The sequence below is a fragment of the Lutzomyia longipalpis genome, chromosome 4 (genome assembly GCF_024334085.1).
Source record: "Lutzomyia longipalpis isolate SR_M1_2022 chromosome 4, ASM2433408v1".
Taxonomy (NCBI): Eukaryota; Metazoa; Arthropoda; class Insecta; order Diptera; family Psychodidae; genus Lutzomyia; species Lutzomyia longipalpis.
Window position 1 is genome coordinate 23492851 of NC_074710.1, and position 22996 is coordinate 23515846.

The 22996-nt window shown below is 30.7% G+C and overlaps 4 protein-coding genes across 9 annotated transcripts in view; 2 read left to right on the forward strand and 2 right to left on the reverse strand.

The window, feature by feature from the left end:
- LOC129795035 (probable asparagine--tRNA ligase, mitochondrial) overlaps window positions 1-22996 on the forward strand; it is a 1173171-nt gene that overhangs the window by 398300 nt on the left and 751875 nt on the right. The window lies entirely within an intron of this gene.
- Window positions 1-22996, reverse strand: part of LOC129794972 (mucin-2-like) — an 826140-nt gene that overhangs the window by 186327 nt on the left and 616817 nt on the right. The gene's annotated exons all lie outside the window — the stretch shown is intronic.
- Window positions 1-22996, forward strand: part of LOC129795002 (sodium-dependent nutrient amino acid transporter 1-like) — an 899230-nt gene that overhangs the window by 124359 nt on the left and 751875 nt on the right. The gene's annotated exons all lie outside the window — the stretch shown is intronic.
- The window catches only part of LOC129794998 (protein kinase C, brain isozyme), a 76239-nt gene continuing 53292 nt past the window's right edge, over window positions 50-22996 (reverse strand). For 5 of the 6 annotated variants that reach the window (XM_055835996.1, XM_055835992.1, XM_055835994.1 and 2 more), the window contains 8 exons: window positions 20666-20794; window positions 15024-15177; window positions 14510-14627; window positions 10632-10742; window positions 9011-9316; window positions 8831-8922; window positions 6894-7425; window positions 50-5326 (listed from right to left, as the gene is read on the reverse strand). In XM_055835996.1, coding sequence (XP_055691971.1) covers window positions 5174-5326; window positions 6894-7425; window positions 8831-8922; window positions 9011-9316; window positions 10632-10742; window positions 14510-14627; window positions 15024-15177; window positions 20666-20794 — 1595 coding nt within the window. In that variant the 3' untranslated portion in view covers window positions 50-5173. The remainder of the gene's footprint in view (window positions 5327-6893; window positions 7426-8830; window positions 8923-9010; window positions 9317-10631; window positions 10743-14509; window positions 14628-15023; window positions 15178-20665; window positions 20795-22996) is intronic. The other variant, XM_055835993.1, reaches the window with a different exon arrangement.

Sequence of the window (22996 nt, forward strand, 5' to 3'; positions counted from 1 at the left end):
AAACTTCAATTACAGTTAGAGCAGAATCAAGGAAATATAAAAGACAAGGTTTTAAGTTGAAAGAGTATATAGTGGTTTATTTAATTGAATTATGATAATATGTAAATATAATATGTTTGATATATTTTTTTCATTGAGAATTGTTTTCTAATTTTTCTTTTAAATATTTTTTTTTATAATTTACTGTAAAGAGACTTTGGCGTCTATTTTGGAAATAAAATTTTCACATTTTTTCATGAAACTTTCAACAATAAATTTTTCATTTTGTAATTTGGAGTTTTTTTTTGTAAACAAATTATAACATTTTTTGTATGTTTTATTGCAACAATTAATTATATTCTTTTACATCTCTTTTTTTATTATTTTTTAACTAAATTTAATATATAATTTATATATATAGTAAGAGAGTGTTAGTCAATAAAGTGGATACAAAAGAATCCCCTTTTATAGATAAATTGCTAAATTTCTTTTCAATCGCATTTTTTTTTAAAGTATTTTTCTAATACACATTTTTCTTTTATTTATATTTTTTAATTTAATAATATTTTGATACTATCATTGTAAATCTCAATCCGTCTTTTTCTATAGTTAGTCATAAGAAACAACTTATTTTTTTCTTAGTCCATACAGTTGGTGATGTCTAAGAAAAGGTATAAAATAGAACGGAAATTACGTTTCATAGAGCATGATGAAGTTACGCGCATCGTATTAACTAAAGGAAAGTTTTTTTTATTAATGTTTTTCAATAAAATTTATATATTTCTTTTTGCATTACGAATATCCTTTGAGTATACGCTAAAAAGTGCTTTAAAATAAAAGTTTTATATGTTATTCAAGTATTTATTTTTTAAATTAATTATTCGAAATAATTTTTTTACAACAAAATATTTATTTTTCTTTAAATTAATTTTCGGTTCTCCAAGTAAATCTAATGGAAGATTTTTCTTTAAAATGTTGTCAGGAGAGTATTTAATTTAATTTAATTTGTATCAATGAATAAAATTATTTATATATCTTTAATTTTTTTTTATAATTTATCATTTTTATTTCAATGGAATGATGAACAAAGACCATGTCTTATATCTTTTTTTTTAATGTCAGTTTACATCAAGAAAATTATTTATAACTTACTAAGCAAATATATTTTATTTTCAATGAATAAACATTTTTTTAAATTTATTTTTCAATATACTTTTTACCTACAATTAGATTGTCAAAAAGTGCTTAAATATAATTTATTTTTAAAAGTTGTTTCATTTTATTTTTGAAATTTCTCTTTTTAATAATTCAATAAAATTTTTGTTGTCTTAATTTTTCTTTTTGTTAAATGGAAATTATGTTTTCATCAATATTAAAAAGCACTCGAGAAATGTTTTTTTTTCTTTAAATATTTTATTATTTTATTTGTATGTAGTACGCTAAATTGGCCACGATTTTCTCTGAAAGTGGCTGAAAATTTATATTTACAATTTTTGAATGTTTGTTTTTTACTTTTTTTTTTAAAGACGTGGAGATTTTTTTTAATCAAAAAAAAAAATATTTTAGTTTTTTTTTAAAGTTTTAATTAATAATAAAAATGATGGAGCAAAGATTTAAGGGGACAATGGAAGAGTGTAGTATCTGTATTAGATTCTGTAACCGATTTTAGGTTAGTCCGGTTAGTCTTACGTTTAATTCTTTCCAATATTTTGAATTATATTTTATTTTTCATTAAAAAAATTGAAAAGCAAATCAACTTATTTTAACGTAAGAAAAAGAGATTTTCACGCATAAAAAACAAAGCTATTTCCAAATTTTCTTTAAATTATTTCTAATATTTTTTTCTTATCGGCTTTTAGTATGATTTATAGAGCTGTGGTGTTATAAGATTAATCTCCTGGGTTCGAATCCAAGCTTGATTGTTTTTTTTCCAACACTCCAGCATAAAATACGGGAATTCAAATTAAGTTACATTAAAAATTAAACAAAAATTTAATTTCTGCTTTCAATTTCCCTTTAACTCCCATTACCCTTATAAGTAATCAATGCTCCAAGAGGGTTCCCAAATTAATAATAAGATAGAAAAAGTTTAAAAGAAAAATTGAAAAAATCTTCAATATGAATAAGAGTTTTAATTTATTTTATTTTTTAGAAAAGATGTTTTTTTATTAATAATTCTATTTTATTATATTTGCTCTTGAATGAATTATACATCAATAAAATTTTAAAATGTTCATCTTTTTTTTATTATGTTTTAAAGAATGTGAAAATATCATTAAATTCTATTTATTTGACACATATTTTAATAAACTTTTCTCCTACTTATGTTTATATTAATAAAATTTCCACCACTTCTTTGTGATTTTTTAAATTTATTTCAAATAAATTCTCCGTCGCTAATTTTTGAAAAGTATTTTCTTTTATAAAAGACTTTTTTTTTATTTTTTAGAAAACATAAAGTGAGATTTTCAAAAGAAATTGTTTATTTTAATATTTCTTTTTTTATTAGCAGAAGTTTTCCAAACTTTTTTTTGCTTCATTTAATATTTATAAGACGGAGAATTTATTTAAAAACTCATTTTTTTATATATTGTAGGATTTTTTTTAATCTTCCAAAGAGGATATCTTCAACACAATGTGTGGGAGTAACTTTCAAACCTTTCAAGAGCAACGGGGCTCTCCATTGTTCAGAGGCTTGAAGTTATGTTTATTTTCCTTTTTCTAAATAAGTTTTTTTATGTTTTTTTTTTTAATCTATTTTCTTGTATATTTGATATTTTTATTACACAAATGGAAGTTAGGAAAGGAGTTGTTTTTTTGTTATTTTATTTCATTTTCTTGTTTATTAAATTGTCTATATAATTCACCCATTTCTATCCTCAAATATATAATTCAGAAGATAGTTTACACGTTGAAATCCTAAAAATCCTGGTCGTTGATTTAGTCGAGCTTTGAAACACAAATTTAAAAAGATTTTTTTCTCTGCGTTAACCTTTCACTTGGCTAAACTGCAATAAATTCTCTGTAAAGTGTTTTATGTGCCAGGCTTTACGGTGGGATATTTTGATTTAAATATAATCCTCAAAATTAAAAAAAAAATTAAAAAGGACTTTTATTCTCGTATTAGGGGAAATATTATTCTCTCTAATTGAAGATATTTCAATCTAAAAAAAAATATTTTATAAAAAAGAATTTTAAGAGAAAGTTTTCTGAGAAGATAAATCTAGAAAAATGTAATTATAGCATCATTTTTGACAGGTAAAAATAGTTAAAAATACATTTACGTTCTAAATGGCAGTTAGTACAGATTAGAAAAGTATATAACCTCCACTACTTGACTGAAATTCTTGTGACAGACTTTATGATTCTTCTTATTTATTATTTTAGCTCTTTTCTTTCAAGGGGAATGCATTGCGCAAGGTGGTGTACATTGCAAGGTTTAACTCCTTTGCGCACATTTTTTTTTAAGAAAGTTTTTTTAGATAACAGAATTTTAATAGTTAAGAGAATATTTGAATAACGAAATAGAATAAGATATAATCTTTTTTTTTTATTTCTAATATCGATAATATTTTAATATCAAGATTTCGATAAAAATACATTTATTTATTTAAATTATTACCCCAAAATTTTCCAGAAATTTTTCGAAATTTTCACAAAATCTAACATCAAAAGACAATTCTGAATTTAATGATTTCAAAATTTCCCGTAAAGAGTTCCTAAACTCTTCTTTTCATGTAAATTTTGTGAAAACATAATTTTTTATAGCCTCAAAGTCAAGAAACCACAATCCGTAGATCCGGGTGAAGCCAAAGGAAACGTACGACAGGATATTTTTTTTTATTTGTCAAATGAAAGCTTTAACTGAAAGAGAATGACTTCTATCTAACAAATAGAAATTAAAATCAAATGTGAGGTTATGTTCTTAGCTTAATAAGCGTTAGGTTGGAAAAATTATGACTTTTCGACGCCATTTTGGATTTTTTCAAATTTCCATAACTTTATTTCAGCCTATTACTTAGAACTTCTATTCGATTAATCGATTAGGCTGATCAAATGGCTAATACTTAATCCACTTAATCAATTAACTGATGAACCGCTTGGAGGATCCATTATTCCTAACCTTAAACTTTGGTCTTAATTTTCTTTCAAAAACAAAAGGTTTTTTCGGTTTATCCTAATTTTCTTTCCATGAAGTAAAAGTAGGTAGGTAAATGTTATTTCCCTACACATATTAATGCAGAATTTTTCACAGAATAAATTCGCTTTAACCCTTTCACGTTCTTTGGATCACATTTTTTCATGCGTTGATTCAAACGTGAAATTATATTTTTCAGAATTTTAATGAATTTAATTGTTTTTTCTAAATTGTAAATTCATTAAATTCACATAGTAAAGGCCAAAAAGGCGTTTTTTTCTGAAAAATGTCCTCTTGGACCATCAATAGAATAAATAATAGCGATGAAAAGATCGAATGTTTTATGGTTTTATGTGGACATTAAAGGCTTTAAAAAATCTTTTGAATTTAAGAAATAAAATTTTTCATTGTACACCACGTCACATCAATGCTTTCCCCTTGTAAAAGCTCCTTTTTTGTTCTTTCTACTTCATGTAAATATTTATCCATTCGAAGTGAATGTGAGAAGTCTGGATGCACATTTTAGCAATTTTGCATCCAACTATTGAGAGGATCTAATATCCATTTTAATAGTGAATGCTGCCTTTCACACAACTTCCCCACAGTGCAAAATGGAAGCAAAAAAGTATCCTGAAAGGATCTCTATAGCGATGTGCCCAACATAGATGGAGGAGATAATGCAAAATGTGGGGAATGTGAGCAACATTCAAAATAATCTTTTTTCTCGCATCACAAAAGTGGTCTCGATGCGAAGGATTTTTTTTTAGTTTTTCATTAAAGGGAGTTAATAGAAGGAAATTATAAAGACTTTTCTCCCTTAATCACGCTAAATTTGAAAGCACTAACGTTTCTCTGCCAAACGTGCCTTTTGTATCTCAAACGGGCAGATGGGGGTGGCGCTCATTAAACATTGATTGGTTCCGATAAATCACAAGAATTGATTAAAATGTCGTGAGATTAGCTGTAAAAAATGGCATCAAGACGGTAAGAAATGTCGAAGAAAGTTCCCTTCGTACGCACTTTTTTGGCATCTGCACAACATCCGCGAAATTTCCTTTAGATGTGCTGCACAAATTCCGGATTTAAATAGGAGAATCCCATAAATTCGGTTTGATCCAAATTCATCATGAATAGCTTATCAGTTGGGGTGAGATCTGTCTTCTCCGATGTGAATTGCCGATCGAAATTGGACACATCCTTGCGGTGTTTCTGTTGGCAAAATAGGCAAAATGAAAGAAAAGAAATGAGAAATACACATAAAAAGGAACCCAACTCTGTTCTGGTATGCCTCAGTCAATATTTGTGCTAGCAAGGAAGGATGTAGTACAAATGGGTGTAGTGGGATGAGGGAAAAAGGTTCAAGGGGCTAACAACTTTTCACTTTTAGCTCACACAATGTTTTATTTTAAGGAATGGCAATATAATTGACCTCACTGACCATTAAAACAATAAAATTTTAAATTTTTATGGACAGAGGAGACATTTTTGCTTCAAAAAATTCATAAATTTATCAAAATCGGTCAAGTGGTTTTCTTGCAATGTCACTCTAAATTGTTTTTGGACATATTTTAACACTGGAGGACAAATTGGTAATAGCTGGTAATTAGACTTATCTTGATAAATTCTAGAAGTTCATCAAAAGAAAATCTGGAAAAAAACGTTTTCTTCATTACAGAAAATTAAGCTCAAAGTTTGAGGTTAAAAATTCGTATCCTCTGAGTCCTAGGCCTAAAAGTGTTCCATTTTGATGGTTAAATAATCGATTTTGATTAAATAGTTCAACATTCTTCAATATATTATTCTATTCACTTTCCAAAACTGAAAAGCTTATCAAAATCGGTTAAGCGGTTTTCCTGTAAAATAATCCTAATTTGATATTTCAATTTTTTAATTCACATTTTCTTATATTCAAATTCTTTGTAATTTTTGAAATAAATGTGTAGAACATTATTTTTACTTCAAAACCGATAAATTTATCAAAATCGATCTAGCGGTTTTCTTGCAATGTCAGTTAAACTTGATTTTTTAAAATTTTGTTTTGATTTATTTTAATCGATTCTAAATAAAAGCGCAATATATTTTTTTAAGTAAGTCTCTTTTATTCTAAAACAGATAAATTTATCAAAATCGGTCAAGGAATTTTCTTGTAATTTAATTGTAAGTCTTTTTTTTTACAAGTTTTAAGTTTAGATCTTTTGGATTTTGTTGTTAAAACCACTGAATTTGATTAATTAGTTCAACATAAGTTTGTTTCTTTGGAAACTGAAAAACTTATCAAAATCGGTAAAGCGGATTTTACAAAAAGTATCCAGTTTTATCTACATTTCATCGATTTTTAAATTTCATGTTTCTAATTGATAACGAACCATCTTTAACACAGAAGACTATCCAAAAGTATTTTTTCTCTCTGAAACTGATAAACTTATCAAAATCGGTAAAGTGGTTTTTATACGAAAAATTATATTTCTTTTATTACTAGTTTAAATATTTTCTTTTTAGATTTTTATAGGATCGATTTTGATTATTCTCTTTTTTTTATTAAAAAAGAAGAAGAAGTATTTACTCTTCTCTCTGAAACTAAAATAAAATTATCAAAATCGGGTTAAAAGTCATTCCATAATACGAAATTTTTTTTTTTTCAAATCATTTTTTTTCAACCAGTTGTTTGCCCCTTGGACAGAATTTCTCTCTCTATGGGGGGAAAGGAAAGAAAGGAAAACTGGGGGGGTGGTGGGATACATATAAATGCCTTTAGGGTATATGCAAATTTACATACAATTTTAGGTTTGAACGGTGGCTGAACTTCTCGATTCTCAATCTTGTCCCAATCAATGCGCCTAAAGAATGAATGACCACGGACGTCCTCTTCACCACGGGCCCCGCACCCGAGTCGCTTCTGGGGGTTCTTTGTTAAGAAGCCCTTGCACACATCCTTCGCCTCCTTGCTAAGGCTCTTCGGGTATGACACATTGTGATCCGTAATGGCCGCAAAGAGCTCCTCTTCGTCCTCCCCGTCAAACGGTGGCTGCCCCACGAGCATCTCATACAGCAACACCCCGTACGCCCACCAATCCACTGACTTCCCATAGGGCTGATAGAGGATAATCTCTGGTGCAATGTAGTCAGGAGTGCCGCAGAATGTCTTGGTTGTTTTATCGTAGGAAATGTTCTCTTTGCACATGCCAAAGTCAGCAATCTTGATATGTCCATCGGCATCCAGGAGAACATTATCCAGCTTTAGATCACGATAGATTATGCCACGAGAGTGGAGGAAGAAAAGACCAATTGCTATCTCAGATGCATAGAATCTGTTTGTCATGAGAAGGTAAAAAGATTTTAATTTAGTAAAGCTAAAAAGTCATTTATCCCAGAACTTTAGCAGATTATCCCAGAATTTCTGACGTTTAACGTAGAATTTCTGACGTTTGTTCAATCATCCTACAATTTTTCCATTCCATTTTTAAAATTCATAATCATATCTGACGTAATTTTGGATATCCATATCGCCAGTTTTAACGATTGACATATTATCCCAGAATGATCAACTTATTAGAATTGCTTCTAAAATGCATTACGTTTGAAACTTTTTATTCCAAAGATTTATATTTATCCTAAAATTTCTAACGTTTGATATTTTATCTAAGACTGTTTAACGTTAGACATTTTATCCAAAATGGTCATTTCTGGACATACTATGTCCCAAAATCTCAAACATTTGAATTTATCCTAAATTTTTAATATTTCATATGTTTAACAATTTATCTCTGAATTTTGAAGGTTTTACATTTTATCCAAACATTTGAAATTTATCCCATATCCAAAAATGTACGACATTTGACATTTTATCCGACAATTTTTGACAGTTTTTCTCTGCATTTCAAGAATTAACCATTACATCCTAGTATTTTTAATGATTTGAAATTAAAGTTCTGAAATTTTGAAGATTTTTTTGAAAAAGTTCCAACATGGGTTTTTTCGAAATTTCAAACTACTGTCATTTGGTCGCATAATTTCTAACGTTTGACATTTCAAATTAAAGTTTTGGGAGCTTGTTCTCATTATTATTTCTATTTTGTTTTGAATATAGTTCTTAAAGTCATTATCCAAGAGTTTCTATTTAGTTTGACATTTTATCTTACAATTCTAACGTTTTGACAATTAAATTGAAGGAAATTTTGGATACAACTTTGCATTTCTTTTTTAACACTTAAACATTTCACACCAGACTTTCTATCGTTTCATAATAATCTCAGAATATATTAAAACTTTTTTTTTCAAAATTATCTAACTTTCTATTGATAAATGCTTAATAAGCAGCGCAATCCAGAAAGGAAATCTTATTTAATCTTCTTTATGGGTTTGAAATACTTTGTGGAATTTAAATTTGTTAATTTTCTCTTTGAGTCTGTTGGATAAAAATTATATTGAAATATCCCAATGAAATACCAGAAAATCAACAAAAGTTGACAATATTGGATTTTGATTAATGCTCGGGAAGCATAAAATTGCCCATTAAACTAATTTGACCCTCACTGTGACAGAGGTTTCGCTGTGAGAATTATTCTTCCGTGCTTGTAATTTAATTGCTCTGCGTGTACTGCGGGGTTGTTGAATCTCAGAGAAATTGCCCTTTATTAATGATCCCACAATTCGCGTATAAAATGTTTGACAATGTATTTGTGCGAGGAAAAGTAGAAAAAGGGAAATTCTTACACTGCTACGGGTTCCTTGAATTTTCCGCATTGCTGAATTTGGAACATGAGATCACCACCATTTACGAATTCCATCACAAAGTAGAGACGGTCCTGCGAATGTGAATGGAGGTCAAGAGCATAAATGGCGCGGGAGCATGTGGGGCGCGGTGGGAGTTTTTTGAGAACAATTTGCACTTACCATAGTTTGGAAGCAGGAATGTAGCTGTACGAGGAAGGGGGGTTTGCTGGACAGAGCCAATACTCTCTTCTCCACCATCGTGCACTCAACGTCGTCGTCCTGAATAATAATGTCCTTCTTGAGTATTTTAATGGCATACAACTCATCCGTTCCCTTGCGTTCGGCCAGCATCACTTTGCCAAAGGAGCCCTTGCCTAGGACCATCAGGAAGTTGAAATCTGTTGCACGAATCATGTCCTTCTTGCTCATATTGTGTGGAATATCACGGTCTGTTGCCACTGGAATTTTCTTTGTAATGGATGTTTTCTGCATGAATGGAATTTTAGTCAGTAAGATTTTTTTGGGAAATTTTTTACTGGTGTTTAAGAAATTATAGGGGTTCTAGTAAAATTGTCAGTAAACTCTTGAAAATTAAATTGAGTTCTAGAAAAACTTCCTAATTTTTCGTAGGTTAAATATTTATTTGTTATATAATATAAATTTGTTGTATTTCAAAGATCTATTACTTAAACTGGTTTTTTACTGACAGTTTTATGATATTTATTAGTCAGAAAACTTAATTTTACAGCACGTACAAAAATACATAATTTTAGGTTTGATTAATTCTTTCTGTATTAGCTGACTAAAAAGAATATTCTACTGATTAAAAAAAAAGTTACTGATCGCGTAAAAAATGTTACTGACATTGTTACTGATTTTCTAATACTTTACGACCATTTCTAGTGTTGCTATGAAATTCAGCAGCAAGATACAGATTGTAATCTCAATTAATAAGCGAAGATCAATAACTACAGATCTGTAATCGCAAATGAGTAACCGGCGATTCAGAAAAAAATCTCATAGAAAACTTATTTATTGTTGTTGAGAAATGGAGCCTTCAGTGTCTCACTTTGAAATCTCTTTTTCCTCTTGGAATATTTCCTGGGAAATCAATACTTTGTTCTAGTTTTTTTTTAATGCAGCTTGTGAATGCAATTTTGTTATTTTCCATCCGATGAAATTCTAGGAAAATATTAATAGTCAAAATCATTCAAATGTCAGACTTATTTTTTTCTTCTTAGTTTCACTTCTTATATTTAGAGCTGATTTATAAAAAAATAGCAAAAACAAGCAGTTAAAAAATAAATTAGATTAGGTTTTTTTAAAGTATAATTAGGTTAGTTTCCAGGAAGTTCTCGTGTAGAAAAATAATCAAGAAGGAATAAATAACAGCTATAAGTCATCATATGATTTTTTTTAATCATATCCATAAAATATGGATTAAGATGACAATTTTAATTGTATTTGAATTATGTAATTAATGTAATAAAAGAGTTTTAAAATTTAGTATTTTTTTTACGCATCGTGTAATAAAATGTTATTCTCGTAGAAAAATATTACCCGGCTGACCCTCAATGTTTTTAAATTCTGTATATGAAATTAATTTACTGACAATTCTGTACCATCCTAACATTTTTACATGTTAGGAATAAAGGGAGAGATGTGACTATGGAGGTCCTTTAATTTATATTTGAGCACGTAGAATACTAAATTTTGCAAGGCAGGACCGAGAATTCTTCATTTTGGAATTTTTTCTTTCATTACAACCCAGATAGAAATGCTAATTTATTCATCATCTTACCCTCATTTGACTCTTGATCTGTGCCAAGTCAGCTGCCTCATCAGGTACGGGAACATTGTAGAATTCACCTTCCTCCTGAGTGAGCAACTTGTACCATCCATCAGCTGGATTCTGCACAACATACACACCACAAACACAAGAAAAAAAAAACATGAGTTGGGATTCAGCTTTACAGAGAGAGAGAGAGTCCTTTTTGAGACGCAATTAAACTTAATCTTAAGGGCTCCTTCGTCATGATTAAATTTCCCGCGTACTAAACCCACAATCTCCTTCGTTCTTGTTGAATTTCTGAATAAATTATAATTCTTTTTCTTCTTCTCCTCAAGGCGGGTAAATGAGTCAAGAAGTTTGTCCACTCAATTTCATTCCCACCACCCCACCTTCCCAAAAGAAAAATGGAGAGAAATTTAATGTACAGTGGAGTACACAGAGAGAGTTAATTCATGTCAGAAAGCTCACTCTTATAGCCCCATTCACCTCCCCCCTGTTGAGTCATGGCGTGTAAAAAGAGGTGGGGAAAGGGGGTATTTCGTATATGAGAACAGAAGAAGCTTCCAATTCTCATTCAATGGCAGATGGAGTATTGCCATTCGCAGAAATAGTGGAGAGAGCACCCACAATATACTTGCATTTCATTTAATACTACTTTATATACAATAACCATTTACCTATTGTGTCCCATGTCTCAAGTGATTGCACCCCCATGTACCAATGCGGGGAGGGAAATCGTAAAAGGGGTAAAAATGTGGTGAAAATTTAGTAAAAACTTGAGGATATTCGGAATATTTAATAATTATTCGGAATGTTATTTCAATATTCGGAATAATAAAATGAAATGGATTGAAAAATAGAAATCTCCGTTTGATAAAAATTACTTTTTGCATAATTCGGTTCTAAATACGATTCTAGTATGGATTAGAAAAGATAATTTTTCAAAAAAAAAATTACCTCAAAAATGAAAAATTATGCGGTTAGTGGTTCGAGCCGATTTTAACTATTTTCGGACGAATTCACATATGTATTTTACGGACAAAATTGATAGTTTTCAGTTTTTAATTTTCATAAAAAAAAACTTTTCCGACTTTAACAAATATTCGCTTTCTTGATAAATATTCGATTAATTGAGAACAGCAAATTTCATTTATTAGTCGTTCATTTGATTTGAATTTTTGTTTTATTCTAAAAGGGTTTTAGAGTACCTACTAAATTCACCCGAAATTTTGCATTACGAATATAAATAATCTGTTGCTAATGAAAAGGGCTAATAATTTTTCAGAAAAAGCAAAAGAACAAAAATATTCGGTTGGTATTTGAAGGTTAATAAACAAACGAATTTTAAAAGAATTTTTCGATTAACAACATTCCTTCAACTTGAGAATTTAAGTTTTTTTGACACAAAATAGGACCTATATTTAAAAAAAATACTCAAATATTATCGAAAATATGTTTGATTCTTAGCCAGGCCTTTAGCAAATTCATTTGATTTAGAGATGTTCTTCTATATAGTTATAGAGCTTCTTCAGAGCTTTCATTTGAGTCCGATTTGATCAAAATCGGACAGATAGAATCGGAGTTGTGGCCAATTTTCAATGAAAGATTCAAGCGGCCATATTGTTTTAACGACTAATCTAAAGAAAATATTCTTCTTGCCTGAATAGAACATTTTATAAACAATTTTTCTAATCAGATCAAAATAATTTTCTACTTAAAAACTTTATAGAATATTTGAGTTATTAATTATATTGGCGAATATTAAAACGAATATTCCGAATAATTTGTAGAAATACGATTTTTCATTCATATTTTTACCCCTTTGTGGGGATAAAGCTCTCTTGACGGCGAACTACATAGCATTCACCCACAAAACATACTTCATTTTGTGGTTGGCAGAAGATGCCAAATGCGGTTGAATAAACTCATCATGTATCCACACACCCCCTGCTCCCCTCAAAAGCCTTCGACGACGACGTCTTCATCCCCCCCCATCACCCCTATTCCGTCGAAAATTGCGCTGAAGGGTGAGGTTGAAATGGGTGTTGCATTGTAATTGTCAATTTGCAGAAATGCGCAGCAATGGACAATGGACGCCACAATGGAGCTTCGGTTGCAATAACTTTGGGTATTTATTGGGTTTCAAAGTTCCACAACTTTGGTCAATTTTCACCCCAATGTGGCTTCTCAACGGTGCACGTTTGAGAGCTTAATAGCCCTTAAAAGACTGCATGTGCGAGTATTTGTGTTTAATACAGTCGTCAATGTGGGTGAATAGGATTAGTTTATGTTTGAAATAAACTTTTAATTTTATATTGAAAAATTTTTATTGAGAATAAAAAAAATAGATAAGAACTTTAGAATCTTCATCAACGAATAAGTTTAAAGCTTTTTATTTTACGCAACGCCCGTAGAATGTTTGAGCAAATTTTCATAGACTTTTAATGGGTTTTCTCTTAGCTATTTATCTCATATTTCACATTTATGTTACCATCTGGCAGATTATTTTCTTGCAGTTGGTAGTTAATGAGTTTTTATGTACTAGTTGGTTGTTTTCCTAATAAAGCGAATGGAAAGAAAAAAAAACTTTATCCAAATTAATTCAGAATAATTAATCAGGATAAACCATTTTGCTGTTTTTCTGTATTTTCAAACAAAAAATTCTAGGATGAAAATTACTTTAAAAAATTTTAATACATGGTTTAAAATCAAATGACTCTCAAACGTTAGAATAGATGTCAAAGATTATAAAATAACAGACAAATGTTAGAAAACATAGGTCAAGTGTCCGAAAAGAAACGTCAAACATTACAAGAATTAAACGTTTCAAATGTGTCAAACTTTACAAGAAACGTTTAATATTAGAAAATTAATTTTAATTATTAATTTTAAAATTAATGTCAAGCGTCAGAGAATTTAAATCAAATGTTATATCAACGTCAAATGTTAAAAAAAAAAACGATTGAAGTCAGAAAAAAAACGTTGAACGTTAAAAATAAAATAAAATGTGACAAATACTTAAAAAAAATCTTGGCATTAGAAAATTAATTTAAACGTAAAAATAATAAACAAAAGTTTTCGGAAAGAAACGTTCAACATTTGAAAAGAAGCGAAAAAAAATTTATAATAAATGTCAAACGTTGATAAAGAATAATGAGACGAGTAAATGAAAAAAAAAATGTCAAACGTTAGGAAAACAAAAGATATTTTCAAAAAAAAAACCTTTATTCGTTAATTTAACCGTTTAAATGTCTTAACTATATACTTTCCTAATTTTTATAAACTGTAACTTCTAAAGCCCTTCTTTTTCTCTATTTTTAATGTTCCTTGAATTAAAAAAAAAGCTCTTTTAGATCCGCTAATTATACAGATATTTGGCTATACCTCTGAAAAAAATTTAAGGTCTTTTAGAGGTGAATAGGTCAAAAACAAAGTCGTTAGAGAGTTTAGAAACAACAGAAAATTACGTATTTTCCAATGAGATGGAGCGAAGTTTATAGGTCATTCCTAAAGAAAATTTTCCGCCTTGTAACATTTTCTCAAACAAATTTTCTCTATTTAGGTGGGAAATATGATATTTTGTGATTTTCTTAAACTCTTTGAAAGAATTTTAAAATGCTGAATGCGATTTTTAGGTACCTAATAAAAACGAATTTCTTTTAGCTAAAATTTTCTTTGATTTTCATGAAAAACCAACGTATTTCTTCGATTTTCTGGCTGTTTCCTTTCATTCTATTGTACGCTACGAAGGAAGCTCTCAATATGGAATAGTTTATCCCCCAAAGGACTCCGTGTTAACACATAATAATGCGAATGAATTCCTTTTCCGGAATTCACTGAATGTTATTTCACTAAAATGGAATTCTTATAAATGAGAAATATTTTACCTTGATTATTTCCGATATTCCAAAAGACAGTGAACCCATAAAGTCATTCCTGGAAGTTCTGTCCCAATCCCACACTTCAATTAATAGACGTCGATCCTTGTCTTCCGCCTTTAAATCACTGTCAAACACAAAGAGGGAGAAATTATTTTAATTAATCAATTAATCTAATCCACTCCTTGTACGACAAATTTCCTTGTTTTCCGAGACGCCATGCGGAACCGCAATTTCCATCGCCCCCGCCCCCCCTCAACCCCTACCCGCCCCCTCAGCCCAAACACTTTGTACTTTCACAAAGAGCTTTTCCACCACAGAGAGTGAAAATTTCCATCAGTTTACGGATTGAATTTCATCCCCTTACTGGCATGGAAAGAGAGGGGGCGGATTTTTTTTAAAGGCACCGCAGAATTTTAAATGACGAATTGCACACACAGGATGGGAAAAAAGAGCGGTGCCCACATCAAAGAAAAAACGTTAAAGCTTAAAATGCGAGAGGAAAAAAAAGAGGAATCCTTACAAGGCGAGTGTTTCATTCCATTCAGGATTCAACGTTGATCGGATGGTTTTGGTTTTCTTCTTCACATTATCCGTATCGGGGATGAGCTTTAGTTTCACGTACGGATCACTCAGGCCATTGGGGTCCATTGGAATTAAATTCCTGCCCTGTTTCACTGCAAAGAAAATCATTTAAGAAAAATGTTAAAAATTTATTTAGAATGCATTTTTTTGTGATAATTAAGGTTTATTTAACCCTGTCACGTTCATTGGGACGTTAATTCAAACGTGACAAAATTTATTCATAAATAAATATCGAAGAGTTATCGCTTTGAGGACCATTGGGTCATACGTTGATCCAGACGTGAAACATTCTAAAAGTTTTCTGAATTTTATTTTTTTTCTTCAAAATGTCAAAAAAAAACGTTTCAACTGAAAAATTCCCTCTAAAAGTATCTGAAAAATAAGTATTGTAATAATAGAAGATTTTTCTCAACCAAAACGTCTTCTTTGACCTCTTTTAGATAAATTTAGCCCATTTCTAACTAAAAAAAAATATTTAAATTATTTTAAATTCAAGAAAATAAAAAATTTCATGTTGAAAAAACGTAATGATCCAATGGACTTTAAAGGGTTAATATTTAGAGTTTAAACGGGATCTATCTAGAAATTTTAATTTGTTTCAACTTTGCCTAAAATTTGCCTCATAAAATTACAAAATCTTTACAAAAAATGTAAGAAAATGAAATTCTTTTCTTAATTCTTAGTTCTTAATTAAAATAAAATATTCAGAAAGCAATTTAGTGACTTATTGGTTTACATTCCAATTAGATTTCTGCAAAATTTATGCCACACGCACAACAGATGAACCCATATTCAAACCATTTTAACCATTTTCAGACACTTTTCCCCATCTTATATATATAATTTAGTAGCTCGTCCTCACAGCAAATAAGCAAAAGAAGAGAAAATAAAAAAAAAGTCCACATAAGAGGAATTTTTAAATTCACAGCACGTTTCCAATGGGGATATGGCCAATTGGTATTTGAAGAATTTTCATGGCAATACGAAATTTGTTGCCAAGTCCACCCACATGTCTCCTGACGAAGGGATTCAATTGATCGAGAATTTCTTTTCATTTCGCTCCCAACAAGAAATGGTATGGAGTCTATTAAACATACCAATATGAATGAATGGAGGAAAAAAAGACAAACAGAATGGGCCCTTTCTTCTCTCAGAAACTCTCAATATTTCAAATATTTTGTGACACATTTTATTGCTAAAATATCTTCTGTGTTGGTTCTTGGAATGTTAAATGTGAATCTTCAATGAAGAGATCGATTAATAATTTTTTGTCGTGTTTTTGATAATCTCTGGTGCTAAAGTTTCATGCAAAATTCACGGTAATTTAAAGGATAAATTCTTTCAGTTGTAAGAAACGCGAGAAAAGCTTAAATTTACTTTAGAAAATGGGGTAGATTCTGATATAAATTTCTTCTTTTCTTTTCTTACTTGTGGAAAAAATTTTAACATTTTATTTCTTCCTTTAATCGAGTTTTGAAGGAAAATTACTTTTCCTGGACTCTTTAAGGTTTTTTCAGGCTGTTTTCTGAAAGAACAAATTCACTTTTGTTCTTTTCTAGAACGACAATAGAACGATTTTAGAACACCCATCTGTCAAAATCTTACAATTTTTTAGTGTTAAAAGAAAAGATTTTTATCAGAATCTACCCCAAATAAAGTAAATTCAAGAAGCTTTCTGCGGAACACGAGAGCAGAAGAGTTTGCAGTCTATTCAAAGTACAAAGTTTCTATTTTAGGTGGAAAAGTGCCAAAGAAAATTCAAAAAAAAAAACGTTCCACAAACTCAATATTTGTTGAACATTGAGTTTTCTAATTTTAATGCAAATCGTTGCAAAAAAAATAATTTGAAAGATCTTCAGCGGAATAAAAGAAATTTTATAATCAATTAGACCTAATAAATTATTTTATTATTGAAAAGTAATATAAAAACAATTTATTTAAAACAATTTAAGTCAGTTGCAGAATATTGATTCCGAGAAATTATAAAAAGTTTTGCAATTAATTGTATGAAAAAAAATGCATTTATGCGGTAAATAATAATAATTTATATTTAATTAATTGAATTACAACATGAAATTTACAAAAAAAAAAACGCATTCATATAGGTATCTACGTGTTGCATATGGTACAGAATTCATCATATTGACAATTTGGAATGCGTATTGTATTCTACATCATGATTACTCACTCCTGAGGAATTTTCTGCATGAATATTTCTCTGAATTTTACCTTTGACAAAATTTTAAAATATGCTGGTGTGTGTTGCATAAAAATGTTTTATTAATCCCCCAAAATTCTGCTTTTAGAAGGATAGGATATTGGTGCAGATATATGTATAGAAAAAAAAAGAGCTTTAGGGAAATAAAATGAATGTATTTCACTGTGAAACTGTTGCATTCTCTGCTGATCTCTTGTGCATATTGATAGGGGTTTGTTATTTGAAAATTTTTAATGAACTTTTAACTGTCGTTGAGGATATTCACGTAAATTGGTAAAGTCTTGACGTAAGTTGGTAAACTTTCTAATCCTATTTAGGGGAGATTCATTATATCTAAACGAGGTTAAATAATTTTGAATTAATCAGCTAAAAATTCAATTAAATTTCTTTTTTCTATCAGACATTGCACTAACGAGCATAATTCTTCTTAAACTAAATGAATTCATGTGTATAAAAATTTAATTTATCATTTGACTAACTTAAATTGAGATTCCTATCTAATTCCGTAATCGTGTTCTGATGAGAAAGTATATAATTGGAAAACTTTCTAACACATAACTATACAAGTTTCCGTCGTCCTGGCGCTATGGAAATCTTCTTTTTTCTCCCTCATCTTTAGCCCCGTTGCCCCTTTACTTTTATCTCTCTGGGTAGGAGGTAACGCAATATGAAAATGTACGGGTAAGCTGACCAAGCTTACGAGAGCTGTGTTTCTTTCAGTGTACCAATTTTGTGAGAGCAAACTAGAACGCGAATTAATTTAAATACGCGCAAAGTCGGGAAAAGTTGAAAAGTCATCCCGCAAGAAATCTTTAAAACGCCATATCTCGGGAACGGCTCCATAGATTTTCGAGTTTGAGCTATCGTTGGAAAGGTCTTAACCTCAACTATAATATATTAAAATATGAAGTAAATCGATAATGGCATTTTCGAAATATTCGAGTTCGAAATTTTCAAAAAATTTTGATTTTGACTTTAGCGCCTCTCGCGGTCATTTCTCGAACTTGCAATGTTCTAGACATTTGTAGGGCTTCACGAAACCTTTCATTTGCAATTGAGTTGATCAAAATCGGACTTGTAGAACCCGAGATATGATATGTCAACTTTGGAAGGCTATATCTCGAGAACGGAGACATAGATTTTCTTCATTTTTGGCATGGAGCTAGATAATATGGTCAGCTATAACATATCAAAAAATGAAGCAAATCGATAATGGCGTTTTCGAGATATTCATCGAAAACTCATCGAAAATTTTGTTTTTGATTTTTGGCCCCCTAGCGGTTACTTTTGAAACTTCGGATGTTCTAGAGAGTTGTAGGGCTTGTTGAGAGCTTTCATATGAGCCTGGGTTGATCGAAATCGGTCAAGCCGTTTTCGAGTTATGATCGATTTTCGATAAAAAATTGTGGCGGCCATATTGACTAAACGGCTTGACCGATTTTCAAAAATGAGGTATCGTTGGAAAGCTCTTGATGTCCCCTACAACATATAAAAATTTCAGATTTTTAGCTATTACAGGGGCTGAGATATAGCGAAAACAAAATTTTGAGGTTATTCAAAATGGCGGACGGAGGGGTGGGGGGGTGGATTTGACCTCATAATCGGATGTCTTCCAGTCGATATTTAAACTTTGCCGTTTACCGCAAGTCTCTATCTATTACCGTTCTCTTGCAATTTAGCGTTGTACTACGGCCGGACGGACGGACGGACGGCCGGAAAAAATCTTATTTTCGGCGCATACGTTTTTTGGAATGTGGGGACCCTAATTCGTGCTCATCCCAAGTTTGAGTCCGATCTGACGACTTTCGATTTTGCTCGGTACACAAAAGCTGTGTCTGAAAGAAACACAGCTAAATATGCATTTGTAGCAAATCATGTGTATATAAAAGGGGCTATAAAATTCATCCAATGAGACAGTTCTATCGCACGTCGCACACATAGTTACAGGGGGTGAGTTGCGGAAAGAATGGCGAAAAAGCTCTCAAATGAGAGAAGAGGAAGAGCTTCCAGATAAATCGTCATAAAATGGAGGGGATGAAGGTGAAGTGTGGGGTGTAAAAGTATCCCGGATGTGAAGATGGAGGAAACTAGTGTGGAGGGAGGTAATTTACGAACATGTTCACCACCCCCAAAGCTCCAACAATTTAATCCCATTCAAGTGTGAAGCAGTTCGGTGTTGTAAGATATAATAGAAAGAGCAAATTCATACCATTACCACCCTATTTTCATTTAAGATAACCACCCCCACCTGCCCTTGCACACCTCAATATATGAATTTTCACCCTCAATTCTGCACCAATGACACAAACATAATCATCATTGTCAATTATGTGGAATGAAGATGCCGCCCTGGGATAGGTTCCATCCCACCTTGATTCTTCACCCTATTTGCAGACAATCTCCTTTGTGGGGGATGAGGTAATTCACTTACAATGGGGGGCTACAGGCAAATGATTCCGAAGGAAAATACCACCACTTTCAATTCCCTTGCAAATGCTCAATTACATGGGAAAAAATATTATTTAATTTTTAACCCTTTTGCGTCTAAAGGAACTAAAAAACAAATAGAAAAAAATTATGTCGTCGTTTTCGAGATATTCATCGAAAACGCATAGAAAATTATGTTTTTGACTTTTGGCCTTCTAACGGTCACTTTTGCAACTTCGATTGATCTATAGGGTTGTAGGGGTTATTGAGAGCTTTCATTTGAACTCGAGTTGATAAAAATCGGTCAAGTCGTTTTCGAGTTATTGTCGATTTTTGATAAAAAAAAAACTTATGTAGCTTTGCTTTGCACACAAAATAATATTGAAGATATTTAGAAATAAATGAATAAAAGCTAAATTAGGAATTTTCATAGATTTCCCATCACTTATCCGGAAAATAACCACACTTTCCTTGAATCATTGACAATGCTCTACATTAGTTTAAAAACGAAATTGTTTTGGTTTCATTGAGGGGGCTTACTCTATGTATTCTGCATAACACTCATTGTTCACCAAATAATAATTCTTTTAACCAATTAGCTTTCTAAAAATTCGTATTTGATCCCTTTTTTTTTAGAAAATAAAATTGATTTATATATCGAAAATTTCCATTAGACGTACACAACCCTCAAAAAGTTTCCGGGCAAGCGAAAGTGGCGTAGTTTTGAAGGCAAATTTCAAGTGGCTATATCTCCGGCTGTGGTCAATTGATTTTCAAAAATTTACTGGTTTTGGAAAGGTGAGAAATGTACCTTTCCAAAACCGGTAAGTTTTTGAAAATTGGTTAACCACAGCCGGAGATATAGCTACTTGAAATTTGCTTCAAACTTTTTGAGGGTAGTTTATATGTACCTATGTATAATGTATGTAGCTTACCTATAGCAGTGAGCTTATTAGCTGTACATGAAATTGCTAGCTGAATACGCCCTCGACGTTCAGTGTGATCGCACCCACATAGATTTGGAACACTCTCCTCGCATCGTTTGTGAACATTCATGTCACATGCTGCAATTACAGGGAAGAATATCTTTGAGTGGTTAACATTGTCAATGCCGCACCGGTAATGGCATACATAATACACAGTATTAGTCAGAAGAATCTCTCTCAACGAGACTTCTTGCAGTTGAGAAAAGGGAAAAATAGAGAGAGAGTGGGAGAGATAGTTTAGCATGGTGCAACAGAGAAGGGGGTGAAGAAGTACATAAGGGGGACTAATAGGAGAGAGCTTTATATATATAATAAATATATATGTAAGTAGGGTAGATAGAGAAGGATTTTAACATGAAGAAGAATCTACAAGAATACATAATAGGTACACACAGAGCAACAAGAAATGCAACAAAGAAATAAGATTAATGATCAAAATAGTGCAACATTATACGCAGATTATACACAATATAAAACTTTTTCAACATTATACATAAATATTATATTTTTTTTATCCTTTTCAAGCTTCACGAGGACAAATTGATTATACCTTCTTCATGTATTTTTTTCACTCTCTTTCATTTTACAGGACAACTCATTTGCTTCAACTTGGAATTTTGTAATAAATTTTTGTGGAAGAAGAGCGATGGTATCATTAATCATTAATAAATGTTTGCAGAAAATGGTTTATATGTAGCAGCATGTGGGTGGTACCTGGGTACACCATTACATACATCTTTGACTCTCAAGAATATATATTTGACATTTTGCAAATTCCACCCTCAAGCCTTGAATTTATATTTTCCCCAATATTTCCCATCTCAACATTTCTCCCAAAAACACATTTTATTTGCGAAAAATTTGATTTTTGAAGTTTATGAAATTTTTTCAAATCAAATTGGATTTTGGAATAGTTTGATGGCGTTTGATTTTCAATATTTCGTGATAATCATCGATTTTGCTAACATTTTTAGAATTCTCCGAGACATTTTCTTAGATTTAGTGGTGAATTTTCTGTTATTTTTTTTTTATTTTTGTAAAGAAAGAGGTATTAAACGTCAAATATTAAAAGAATGTCAAATTAAAAAAAATACGTTAAACATTAAAAATTACAATTATTAAACGTTGGATAAGCAGTGTCAAATGTTTTAAAACAGGAACGCCAAACGTTTGAAATGAAATGTCAAAAGTTAGAAAAGAAACCTCAAGAGTTAGAAAAAGATGACATGTATTAGAAACGTTCAACGTTAGAAAATGAACGTCAAACATTTTAAAAGAAGTCTTAACTAAAATAAAAAACGTCAAATATTGGAAAAAGAAAATTAACCTTAAATCAAGATTCGTCAAACGTAAGTAGAAATTTCAAATATTATAAAAGAAATGTCAAATGCCCTAAATCATCGTCTAACGTTAGAAAAGAAATGTCAAAAGTTAAAAAAGAAAAGTCAAAAGTTTAATTTGTTCTAACTTTAAACGTTCGAAAACATTTTCATGTAATTTCTACCTTGAAAATTAAACCTTTTTTTTTTATTTTTAAGTAAAATCTAGTCTTTTAAGTCTCCTAAAATCCCTGCAACCCTATTAATATTAAAAATAATTAAAATCAACATAAGAAATACTTGAAAGTACCTACTAGAATTTTTTATTATTAATTTTTATTAACTATTCAGTCACAGTATTTGTTTGTTTACTAATATGTACTTAATAATATATAAGAAAATATTGCTCCATAAACTTATTAAATATTCTTTACAACATTCCTGCAGCTATCATACTCTCTTCTCTTTTATTGTTAGTGCAAAACTTTGATCATCGTTGAGTTGAAACTAAAACTTCGCAACTAACTTTATCTCACAGAGAAAATCTTTTGAAAAGATCTTTCAGAGATATGAAAGTTTTATTTCATAAATAGTGAAATATTATAATTTATCATAATTATGTCACATTCTTTGCTTTTGTTCTTTCATACTTTATCCCCTCCCCCTCCTTTCTCCCCTTGAGAGGAGCTTTGAGCGTTTGCAATTTCGCGGAATTACGCGTGAGAGAGAAAAGCTAAAAAATTGCACGACTCTGGGTGAATTTTCTCGACATTTTATGTGGGGGTAGCCTCTGTAAATAATAATTAAATTACAGATAACACTGGTGATGCCATTTACCGCACTACACCGCCCATTTTGCGCAACGAAGAGACCCCAAAAGGACGCTGCAGTGAAATTTCTCTGCGACGTGGCGTCGGAATTGTTGGGAATTATTTTCTTCTCGCGTGGTTGGGGGTGGAAA